Here is a 12063-nt window from a genome sequence, read left to right as displayed (position 1 = left end):
TAGAATAAGAAACAAAGAATGGGAGAAATTAATCATTTTCCTAGCACCTTCTAATTAGACACTTGGCATTTGCTCATTTCTAACTGGAGATTTAATCCCAAGTCACTGGCTTTAAATTTCCTAGGCCCTGCGTTTTCTAGCAGACATTTGCCACATGGAACTGTTCAGAGTGGCAAGAAGTTGGGCAGCTGCCCAGGCACCTGCAAATCTCACACCTGGTGACATGTAGTGAGAGAAATGTCCTGTCTGTGGCTGTTCCAGACACACAACGCTGCCGCTTCTGGTGGTACAGCAGGAGACTCTCTTCACAGCTCCTGAAGGCCAAGTTCAGGAATTTAGGGAACTCCCAGTCCTCTGAGCATGCTCTGAGCATGTGGCATGCTCACATGGAAGTTCGGACAGAGTGGTCCAGAGCATAAGACAGTGGGAGTCAAGCACCCAGAGAGTCTTGGGCCAGAACTGATTGCACAGATTTGGGTCTTTCTGTACTTAGGGCTTTGACCCATGGTGGGATGGACCTAGATGTAAGCAGTCTGTTTTGAATGGTTGCTTTTCTGTGGCTGAAGAAGATGCTCATTCCAAAGTCTCCTGCCTATCATACCCTTTACTGTGTGGCGGCAGGCCATGTGAATAATATCTAACAAGCATTGCCTTTTGTTTTCTGCTTTGCTCCTCAATAATTGGTTCTCTTTCTAATCATGTCTACTTGTTGTCTCAGGCAGTGAATCCTCTTTTCTCTCATTCCTACCTGATCCCTCACACACACCAAAACACACACACAACAGCAGGTTCTCTTCTGTAACCCATCCCATGCATACCACTGGGAGTGGTAATGGAGTGCTTGGTTAGAATAAGGAATGGATACATGGGTGGATATATGGAGGCACAGAGGATGGGGAAGTGTGTGTGTGTGTGTGTGTGTGTGTGTGTGTGTGTGTGTGTGTGTGTGTGTGGATGGGGAATAAAGGAAATCTGTTAGTTCCAGAGCAATTGCAGTCCTGCTTGACTTTGTGACACATTCATAACTGAGACCAAAAGATGATTGCTTGGTTTGCATTTTAGAGCACACATTGTAATATGGGTTCCAAGAAGGAATCAAGTATTCTCTAAGTGCTGCTCTTGCCATCATCTCTCAGTGCCCCGGGGTTAGCATTTAGAGCTATGCTTAGCAGATCCCCAGGAGGGAAAATAGGCAAGTCAGTCCGTAATATTAGTAATACCTGACACTGAAGATATACTGAGTGGTTCTCATGGTGTGTGTGGCAGGATACATGTCTAAACACCTGACGATTGGTTTGGTTTTATTGTGCTTTAGTAAGTGATTTCTTAAAGAAAAACTTAAAGGAAAATTCCTTTAAAATAAATGGCCAATCTAATTTAGTCCATCACCGTTGTTCATTTCTCTCTCAAATGATATTAGGTACTCTTTCAGGCCATTGTCCTCTCTAACTTGGTAGTTTAACCTGGAGCTCTCTCTCTCCCAGTGTCAGAAATATTCCCAGAGGTACTGAGTCTCAGGAGCAGGAATATCTGTAGACTCCCACAGATCCTCTGCCACCTAACTGGCCCCTGTCCTGGACCTCAGTTGTCCTCCTGACTTTACTAAACTACCACAGTTATTGGAAGGGGTTGCAAGAAACATTGGCACCCACTTTCAAAACGAGATAGGAGACTTACACCGCTCTTACCGAGTGGGAAAATAATGTTCCCAAAGCAAGGCCAGTGACGGAATAAAAAGTTCTGTGTGTAATGTGTCACTGCTTCAGATGGATGTAGCGTAGGTGCTGGCACGCCAGCTGTTCTGCCCCTGCCTCTCTTCTTGCCATCACAGGAGAGATTATTTGTCCTCTGTGATGAGTCACAGCACTTTCCTCTCCCGTCTGTGGACTCTTCTGTGAGATGAACCCATTTTGTTAAGATAAATTGTTAACTTTAAAAAGTAAATAATGCATAAACAAGGGTGACACTTTGGAAAATGTTCCCTTGGACTCTCAGACCTTTTGGCTTATTCCATGTGACTTTGATAGGCATCTATGAGTTTATTTGCAGCAGAAGCTCCGGGTTGGGGGGGCAGCTAAGGCTCCAGTGGAACCTGAAGAAGCACAAGAAATGCATTTCTTCAATGTATTTTTTTTTTTTTTACAGAGAATAGAATCTTAAAAAAGGGATTTGCACTGTAGATACCCCTGCTGGTGGCCTCAAGCAGCCAGGAGATGGAGCCAAGATGGCTGTCGAGAACTGATAAGAGAGAGTCTTTGATGTTCCCTGCCAGGAACTTGCAAATTCTCACTCAGTGAGTCTGGGCTGAAGCCTGGCGAGCTCTTGGCCTGATGGTCCCCAGATAGTCTCTGGTTTATGCCCTTAGATGGAATCATATGGTGTTGAGGGTGAGAAAGATAGCAGCACAGGTCCTATCAAAAGTAGTTCTATGTCTTTGTCAAAGTTAGTGGGAAAGGACAGCCCGTGGGACATGCCACCTCAGGGGCAGAAGCCAGATGTCCTGGAAGGAGACCATGTCCACAGCACTGAAAGATACACCCTAACATGTTACCTCTACAGCTAAAATCAGGAACTTTTTCCTTTCAGCAGTACTGTTATACTTTACTTGCAATTTACATGTAATATTTGCAGTTATTTATGGGGTACAATGTGGTGTTTCAATATATGGATAAGTTGTAGAATGATCAAATGATACAATTATTTGATACATTTAATTAGTTGATACATCTATTACTATGACTACTTCTTATGTTGAGGACACTTTCAATTCCTTCTTTATATATTTTAAAATACTTATTAATTAGTACTATAGACACTCTGGAATGCCATAGATCACCAAAGCACATTCTTACTGAGTGAAATTTTATACTCTCTGTCCAACGACTTCTCTGCATCTGCCCACCTGGCCAGCTTCTGGCAACTGATATCCTCATTCTCCACTCTGAAGTTTGGCTTTCAGAATCCATAAGCAAGTAATCTCATGTCACATTGGTCTTTCTGGACTGACATGTTTCATTGAGCACAATGTCCTGGAAGTCCATCCATGTTGTCACGGGGACAAGGACTTACTGTCAAAATCAACATTTTTGTAAAGGGCATAAAAGTCTAAATAAGTTTATGTTGGACAAAAGTAATAATTCTCTAAGAGATTTTATTAGACATTTTACACTGTAAAGGGTTCACCTGCTACTTGAATCCTGAGGTGGCTTAAGGATCACAGGAGATAAATCTGTGTTGGCTACTGCTTGCTCCTTGTTTGCTTCAAGATGGAGTTCAAGTCATGTCCCTATAAGGTGCCAGATTTCTCCAACAAACAAGGCTGTTTGTTAGTAAACATACTTCTCCTGCCAAACCCCAGAATTTACAGGTCAGCAGAGGAATCTTTAATGAGGTAAAAGTCCTGTCTCTTAAGATGCTCCCTAATGTGACTAGTGGCAGCTCTGACCATGACTGAGAGAATTTGCCTCAGAGAAGCTGGTGTAAAACTCCTAGGGAATCTAGAGCCATGAAATGCATTGGTGTGCTCTTAAACCTCCCATGCTCTTTCCTGTGTCCGAGAGGTCAAGAGAAGGCATTTGTGTGAACTCACCAAGGCTTGTGAGCAGCAGACTGCTCTGATTTAATCAACATCTTAGCCATTCTCTAATGGAATAATGAGACATCTATCATGCAAGTTATGAATGTGTTTCTTCCTGTTACTCCGGAGGTCCCTACCATGTTTTCACTCCTCCAAGTGTAGTAAGATCTTTTTTAATACTTCCTTCCCAGGTGGTGGTGGTGGTGGTGGTGGTGGTGGTGGTGGTGGTGGTGGTAGTGGTGGTGATTAAGGAACTGATGTCGGAAGGGAAGCTCCTTTTCTGTGATCAGTAGAGATGGCATCATCTTGAAGCTGCCCATGATGGATTCTGCTTGTAGAGTGATGGAGTTAAGAGGGAGGGCTAGCATGAGAACCAGATCTGCTGTGGTAGGGAAGAGGTCTTATGGGCTGGCTGGAGATTGTATATCCACAAGAAAATGAGATAAAAAGAACCTGTGGATTCTTGCTCCCAACCTTTTCTCAGTATGGCATGCTCCTAGGCAAACCATATGGGTATGAGTGGAAAGGTAGGCCTAAGTAGACAGCATCTGAAAGATTGTCCTGGGGACAATTTACTCCAGATTGACCCTCCAAGTTCCCATTTTCACTTTAAACTTGTGCTAGCAACCTTATTAGTATCTTGGAGCTGAACTTGAAAATAAGGGAGGGTGACCTAAAGAACATTTGCTTTCTTCCTAGCTGTACCTTCTCTTCGTTAAAGGTAAACATACTAGGCTGCCTCTAACTCCCCCCTTCCTCGGCCCCTCCTGCCTCACATTTATCATCGAGTTCTGTGACCTGTGCCATGGACATCCACTCATGCAACAAGATAAACTCTCCTCCCCTGCACAGAAAGAGGCTTTGAATGCTTCTTCCCTCTGCTCAGAATGCACTTTCCTGGGACTTTCACATGGCTGATGACTCTGTGACATTTAGATCTTAGTCTAAGTAACACCTCTTCAGAGAGGGTCTCCCTAACTTTAGAACCTACAATAGCTGCAAACCACTTTAACTCTCTGAAGAGCCCTTATCTTGGGATGTTTATCTTGCTTATTGGTTTATTGGCTTCTGAGTATATAACTGATGCTCTCACCAGAACTCTCAGACACACTGGATCTTGTGTGGATGAATCATGTTAATGAATAAATGCAAGCTCCTCTTTCTGTCCAGGGAAAGATATAAACACCCTCATCTACTGGCTGCCACAAGAGGTCTGAAGATGCTCAAATTCACACTTGTTCAAGTCCCTTTTGTGAAAGCATCAGGACCTATGCACACCTTCCCAACCAAACATCAGTGCTTCACAGATAGCTGTTCAAAGGATAATGGCAATAGAAAAGACTGCACATTCTATACAGCCTCAGTGTTTTCAGATGTTACTAATCTGGCTTCTGAATTTGTAGATGCAGAACTCATGTAGATATGTCATGAAACGGCAAAGAACCTCCTTTACATGTATGGACTTTTGTCAGCTCAGGATTAAATCCTGTTGGGGAGAGGGGGGTGCATATGTTTGTATGTGTGGATGCACATGCACACATGTGTGTGTGTATGCGTGTGTGTGTGTGTGTGTGTATCTGTGTGGATATATACATGGCTGTGCATGAGTATGTGTGCCTATAGGCATACACACAGTTGATTGAGAGATGTGCATGTGTGTATGTGGGGTATATACATGAATATTCATGGATATGTGAGTGTTCATGTGTTGTTGCATCAGGTCAGGTAGAGGAGTACCTTCCAGCCTTTTTTACTACACAGCTAACTCAAGCCCCTTATGGTCTGTCCTCTCCTTGCTAACAAACTGTCTTTGAATGTTCCAAGCCACCCAGAATGTCCTTACCTTGGTACCAACCCTCCAGGGCCCATCTTCCTTAGTGAACTCAGACCCTCATGAATGAGTTCTGTGAGTGTCTGAGCTGAGCATCTCAGGAAAGACCTTGTGGCATGAAGAACAGAGAATCCAGGCTTTACTGTCTTCCCAGATGTGTGCCCAGGCTGAGAGTCTCTCTGGCTCGCAGCCAGATGCTCTAATCATCCAGGCCAAGTGCATGCAGTCAGTCAGCCTAGGGCCAATGCAGTGTCCCTCATCTTGGCCAGACTCATTTTGTCTTTGAGGATAGCTTCTGTATATGATTCCTTTGAAAACTCCCAACCCCTTTAAGGAATGATTCTAATGAGAAAAAAAATCCTTATGTAGTCTTTAAAAACAGTCAAAACCCCTTTTACATTCTCAGTTAAAAATGGTGCCTAGAAACTCATATTTTTTCTGTTGTCTGCTTCTCCCTCTATCCCTAAATATTCAGTACCAAGGTACTGAATTCTGTAAGATCCAGTCACCACAGAGGCATCTCAAAGAACCTGACAGGAAGCCACAGCACTGTTGGCCAAGCAGCCCAAGACCACTGTCCTAGTCCAGAAATCCTGTAATGACCAACAAAGATGAGCTTAAGAAGGAAGAGAGATTCCAGCGCTCTGATCATCACCCATCCCCACCTCTGCCCTAATTTGCTCCTGTGGGTTGTGGGTCCATAAAACCAGCCAACAGCAGAGCAGGCTAGAGTTGGAAAAAATCAGCCCATCCAGAGAGACCATAGTGAAGATAGTTACTGGCCCTGGCAGTTTTTTTCTACCTGTAAAAGAATGGGTGTAGTCAGGGAACACAGGACCATGGCATGGCACTAGGAACCCTAAGTTGGGGATATCATCTGTGTATTTATTTTGAGATGATCAGGGTGGTTAGGACTTGCTACCAAGAAACCTAGAGACTGGCTATTTTACTGAATTGTGATGCTAACCCGAATGAATGACTAGGTAGGAACCATGGGTCCGCAGAAGTTTGAACTGCCACTTTCTCTGTTTTTCATTTCCTTAGGCTAGAGGAGAAAAGATGGATTCAGAGGAGGCACTGATCTATGAGGAGGACTTAGATGGAGAAGAGGGCATGGAAGACGAGCTGGAAGAAAGCACCAAATTGAAAATGTTCCGCAGGCTTGCCTCCGTTGCCTCCAAGCTTAAGGAGTTTATTGGCAACATGATAACCACGGCAGGCAAGGTCGTGGTAACCATCCTGCTGGGCTCCTCAGGTGAGTGTGTCGCACAGTGGCTTCACCCTGAGATAGTCACGGGTCAGGATTAAAGGAAAAGAAGAAAACAATGGATTCCTGGGCCTCAGCATACTACCATGACCCTTGTAAAGCCAGCCATTTGGGAAACCACCTGGGCCTCATTGCTCCTGTCCATTTCCGGTCTTGAAGCTTTCAAAAGAGACTGCTAATCTCTGCCAGATCATCCTTTCCATATCTAAGTGGGCCCATGTTATATGTTTAGATTAAAATAAGAGCTATTTCTCTTCCTGGAAACTTTGAACTCTGATCTGTTGGCAATTAGTTATTTGTGTGTGCACAGGGCCAACAGTATCTTTACATCATGGAGTATTTGAAATCTTAATTTAACTCTCGAGGATATACAGTTTTTCTTCCCAAGTTAGATTGCAATCTCCCTCCACAGAGAGTAACTTCCTTTAAATGTTGGCCACATTCTGCTTATTCCATAATAATGTCATCCAATGCTATCTCAACCTTTCCCCTCCTTCCTTCCCACTGCCGGACCACACTGGGAAATTTTTAAAGTGGACTCACTCAGACTAAAGTTGCAAAGGTGAAATAACTTCCTTTTAGTAGGGAAAAAAAAACAAGAGGGAAATATAAGTTTTCTACAAATAAAACCCAATATTTTAATGAGAAGACTGTTCAAACTCCCTGATAAAGTCGCTTTATGCTACATATAAATAAGTTGCCTCACCAGGTAGAACAAAATTGTAATGAGGCTATACTGTCTATAATATATAATGTTTTTTTGTTTTTATTTTTATATAAATTTTAGCTGGAAAAAAAGTCCAGTACTGTGGTCGTGCAGTCCTAGTCAAGCTCAGTGGAGAGGTGGCTTAGTGGTTAGAAGTTCTTGCTGCTCTTTCAGAGGACCCAAGTTAGGTTCCTAGCACCAACATCAGGTGGAGATGGCTCACAACTACCTATACCTCTAACTTCACTTAGTCAATGCCTTCTTCTGACATCTGTAGACTCCCACAGGCGTGTGACTGAATATGAACACACAAATACACACATGCACACACTTACATGCATACACACAAAAATAACTAAAATAGACACCTACAGGCATATGAATGAGGACACACACACACACACACACACACAAGAAAAAAAAACAACCAAAATAGATACCTATAGGCATGTGAGAACACACATGCACATGCAAATAGACATTCATGCATACACACACACACACACACACACACACACAAATAAAATAGACACCTATAAGTATGTGAGTGAGGACACACACACACACACAACTAAAACAGACACCTATAGGCATTTGAGGACACACAAATGCTCACACATCTTTACAAAGTAATCTTCACAGAGAAAAGTTGGAATGAGTGTATATATGTTCCTGTGACTTGGAGGTCAAGTTAGAAAAGGAAAATACTGAAGTGCATATTCAGTTCTACTGGTCAGAGAAGGTGGTGTTTCCTCAGCCCAAATGGGAGGGCAGGGTTTCTTCACTGCTGGTCTTAAATAAGTTCATAACATTACCCAGTCTATGTGTGGCTTCTTCCTATAATTGATTGGGCATTTAGGATTCTGATGATACGGAGAAATTCTGGTTAATAGTGTTTAAGTCTTGATCAATATCTAAAGCACATGAAGAAAATTCACATCATTTCCAGCTGGTGCATTCACTACTGGCAAGCAAATGTCCAGTCCTTGTCATGGCTGCATTGTTTTTCTCCTCAGGCATGATGTTGCCATCCTTGACCTCAGCTGTGTACTTCTTTGTATTTCTGGGTCTGTGCACCTGGTGGTCCTGGTGTCGGACTTTTGACCCATTGCTGTTCGGCTGCCTCTGTGTGCTACTGGCAATCTTCACTGCTGGGCACCTGATTGGACTTTATCTGTACCAGTTTCAGTTCTTCCAAGAAGCAGTTCCACCCAATGACTACTATGCAAGGTAGGAGAAAGCATCAATGTGTCAGAAGAAGGCCTCATTCCTTCGCTAACCCTCTCAGCCTTCCTAATACCTTGTGAATCTGCCAGTCAGTGCAGTAGGCAAAGGGAAGCAGTCTAGTCCTGCAGTTTTACTGAGAACACAGTCTAGAAGGAAAGGGGGATATTCTGGGATGAAGGTGCTGCTGGCATTGGGGACAGGAAGGGGCAGACAGGAGAGATATGCAGTCTGAGCAGAGGACACAAAAACATTTTACAGCATCTAGCTAGACAAAGTCCTCACAGGCCAAATATATCGTGACAAACCAAGCATCAGAAACAATAGCAAACTGACAGTAGAAACACAGAAAACTAAAAATACTGGAATCCAGGATTTTAGAGGACATGAAATATATAACTATTTGCCTGAATTGAACATTGTTATTATGCCAACTCATTACTGTGATAATTGGAATCAAAGAACATACAACTTATTTTAACTTTTGGGAAAATTCTAGGCCATTCTCAGTTCAAAGGGAAAACTGCCCTACAGGACCGTGGCAGCTGATGAAAAGAAAAGAAATGAAATGAAATGAAAGGAGTAGAAAGTTACTCTTTATCATTCCAAATGAAATGTTTGATTCTGGCCATAGCCCAAATTTTTTCCCTTAAGTGTTATAGGGATGAAGACATCTGTGCTGTTGCCTCACAGATGTCTCTAATTGCAAAGGGAAACAATTTACAGAGTGTTTGATACCTTCATCAATGGACCAATATATATCTCCCCAACATCAGGAGACCTTAGTGCCATGCAGTGCTTGAGGCACATAGTGTCCTGGTGTCCAGCTGTTAGACCTGACCTCCAAACTACAAACTATGTAAAGCTCAGAAATAATTCAAATTTCCCCAAATGAAAACAGTCAGAAAAACCCAGAATGTGGCTCTTTATTCAAAAATCAGTTTAGTTTTGATAAAAATTAATCATGTTTAGAGTGTGTTAAGAACAAGTCTAGTTTAAAGGACTGCACACCTAGATGCATGTGCAGGACATCTCAATGTTAAGCTAAAAGTGAGTCCCTGAAATATACCAGGGCTAAGTTAAGGACACTGTGGTTAGTGGATATTAAGGAATTGTGGCTCATTTCTTAGATTTATTACTAGTTCTTTATCTGTAAGTATGAGGCTGTCATTATTCTAGGTGCTACGTTTAAGGGTGAAGTGTTGTGATGAAATCCAAACGTCACAAATGTTCTGTTTTGATGGTTTAGTAACAAAAATGACAGACTATGAAAAACAACACAGGGAGTAGAAAGTATTATTTGCATGCTCAGTATGGAGTTATCTATTGTCTTGTTCCTATGTTCTTTCTCTGTCAAAAGTACACAATTCAAAGTTACAGAAAGAAAGGGGAACACAAAAGGTATTTGAGAACATGAGTAATGGGAGCAGCCAAAATTCCTGTCTCTGCTACACCCCTTGAAAGTGGCTCAGTATTGTTCTCTCATTGAGAAATGGGGAACCTGTCTTAAAAAAGACCCTGGATATTATGACCAACTCAGCAACAGAGGTCTGCAATCTGCCACCCAGTGTGGTTACCACATGGTAGCAGTTAGGAAGAATAATGTATAGACCCATTGATTCATGTATAAAGAAAATGCTAGTTTGTGTTTGTGTCCCTACAGAACTAACACATGCTATTAAACCTAATAGCATTTACACACATTCAGTTAAAACAGAGTTGGTAAAACACACACACACACACACACACACACACACACACACACGCACGCACACAGGCACGCACATGCACAAACTCACATGCATACTCAACAAGCATGCACTCCAGTAATGACAAACCCAATTGGCTCAACTAATGGTATTAACCTGTAAATTTAAGAACTGTAATTCAGTTTAATAAGAGAAATATGCAATATAGACACATTAAAACTTAGGAGTTTCTTTAATGGTGCATATTGCATAATATTTGTTTTGGGTAGGAGTGAATAAAAGCTAAACTTTAGTACAGACATTAGCAGTGAGCTAAATTAATCCTTCAGTTCCTTTTAGCCATTTAATTTTTTGGTTTATTGAACATATATAAAACTACTCTGTACTGTTGAAAAGACTGGCTTTTTAGAGAATGACTAATTGGAAATGTAAACATCCTATGTTGGGTAGCAAATTTCCTTCCTCCTGGTTTAGGTTCTTTTCTGCCATCTGGAGGCTGGTGGTGGGAAATAAAGATTATGTACAACCAGCATGAAGACACATCTATGTCCCTGACAACTTTTCTGTTTGTAAAGGATCAGTTTGTGTTTTATGAGTCATAAATTCTGTCACAGGTATATGGAGAAGTTGTACTATGGTGAAACAGCCAAGACTAGATGTAAAGAACCAATAGGACCATGCCCTAGCAAAACTTTGTGTCTGGACACTGAAATTTCAGTTTTGTATCATTTTAATGTTTCTTAAAATATATTATTTTTCTTTTGAGTTCCTCCAACAATTTACAATGTATTAACTATACTAAACCACACATGAAACAGAACAGGTAATAGACTAGACTTGGCCCATGGGCCATGGTTTGCTATCCTGTAGCAAATGTAATAGTAGTGTCACAGGGTATGGATATTGCTTGTTTTGAACTGCCACAGAATTAAAATTATGCTCTATTATGGATACTTTGTAGATAGGTCTGTTATTCTCAGCTCTTACAGCAATGCAGGTTATGTTGCTCATCAGTATATAAAAAGGACAAAGCATGGCAACAGTAAACTCCCTTGAAATAGTGTTTGTTCCCAACTTGATGATCATGAAATGTTACATTGTATCCTTTGGATATTAAATTTATGACAGTAGTTTTTCCCTTAGAATCACTGCAATGCATTATTGTTAACACTAAAATTATTAGATCTAAGTTGAAGATACCAAACTAGAGACTAACAGTGACATGGATGGATGTATGTATGGATGGACAGACAGACAGACAGATATCATCTTGAAGGGCATTGTCACTGTTTTTTATAAATACCAAAACTCCAACCCTTGTATACACATTCCTGATAAGTTGGTCCCAGGATAAAAAAAACAGTTTTTATCTTATTTTAAATGTTCAAGTGTGCAGTCTGGTAGTAATCACCTTTATTTTCAGAAAAAAAAGTAATTAAAGTTTTTTTCATGGTATGAAAACCCAATAAATAGTAAATTAAGCACTTTCTGAAATGGAATTTTAACTCTCCAAAATAAATTTGCTGATTTCTTTTGGTCGGTATCTTGAATTATTCTCAATGTACATATAAATAGAATTTTAAAATAAACAAACTTTAAGTCCTGTTCATATGTTTTGTAACATACCATACTTCTTGCTTGTTATTTTCCTGGCTGGGTAACATTCTCCTAAAATGAACTTTTTTTGGTAGGCTGCAACATGCTTGGTTACACAGCTATTATGTCCTGGTCCATTCCTGAGTTTTGACC

General features: G+C 41.3%; 1 protein-coding gene across 1 annotated transcript in view; it reads left to right on the top strand.

The window, feature by feature from the left end:
- Window positions 1–12063, top strand: part of Piezo2 (piezo type mechanosensitive ion channel component 2) — a 330402-nt gene that overhangs the window by 196294 nt on the left and 122045 nt on the right. The window contains exons 6-7 of the mRNA XM_051201086.1: window positions 6453–6663; window positions 8398–8611. Coding sequence (XP_051057043.1) covers window positions 6453–6663; window positions 8398–8611 — 425 coding nt within the window. The remainder of the gene's footprint in view (window positions 1–6452; window positions 6664–8397; window positions 8612–12063) is intronic.

This window comes from Phodopus roborovskii, unplaced genomic scaffold (genome assembly GCF_943737965.1).
Source record: "Phodopus roborovskii unplaced genomic scaffold, PHOROB, whole genome shotgun sequence".
Classification (NCBI taxonomy): Eukaryota; Metazoa; Chordata; class Mammalia; order Rodentia; family Cricetidae; genus Phodopus; species Phodopus roborovskii.
Note: the sequence above shows the minus strand (reverse complement) of the source record. Positions and strands in the feature narration are given on the sequence as shown.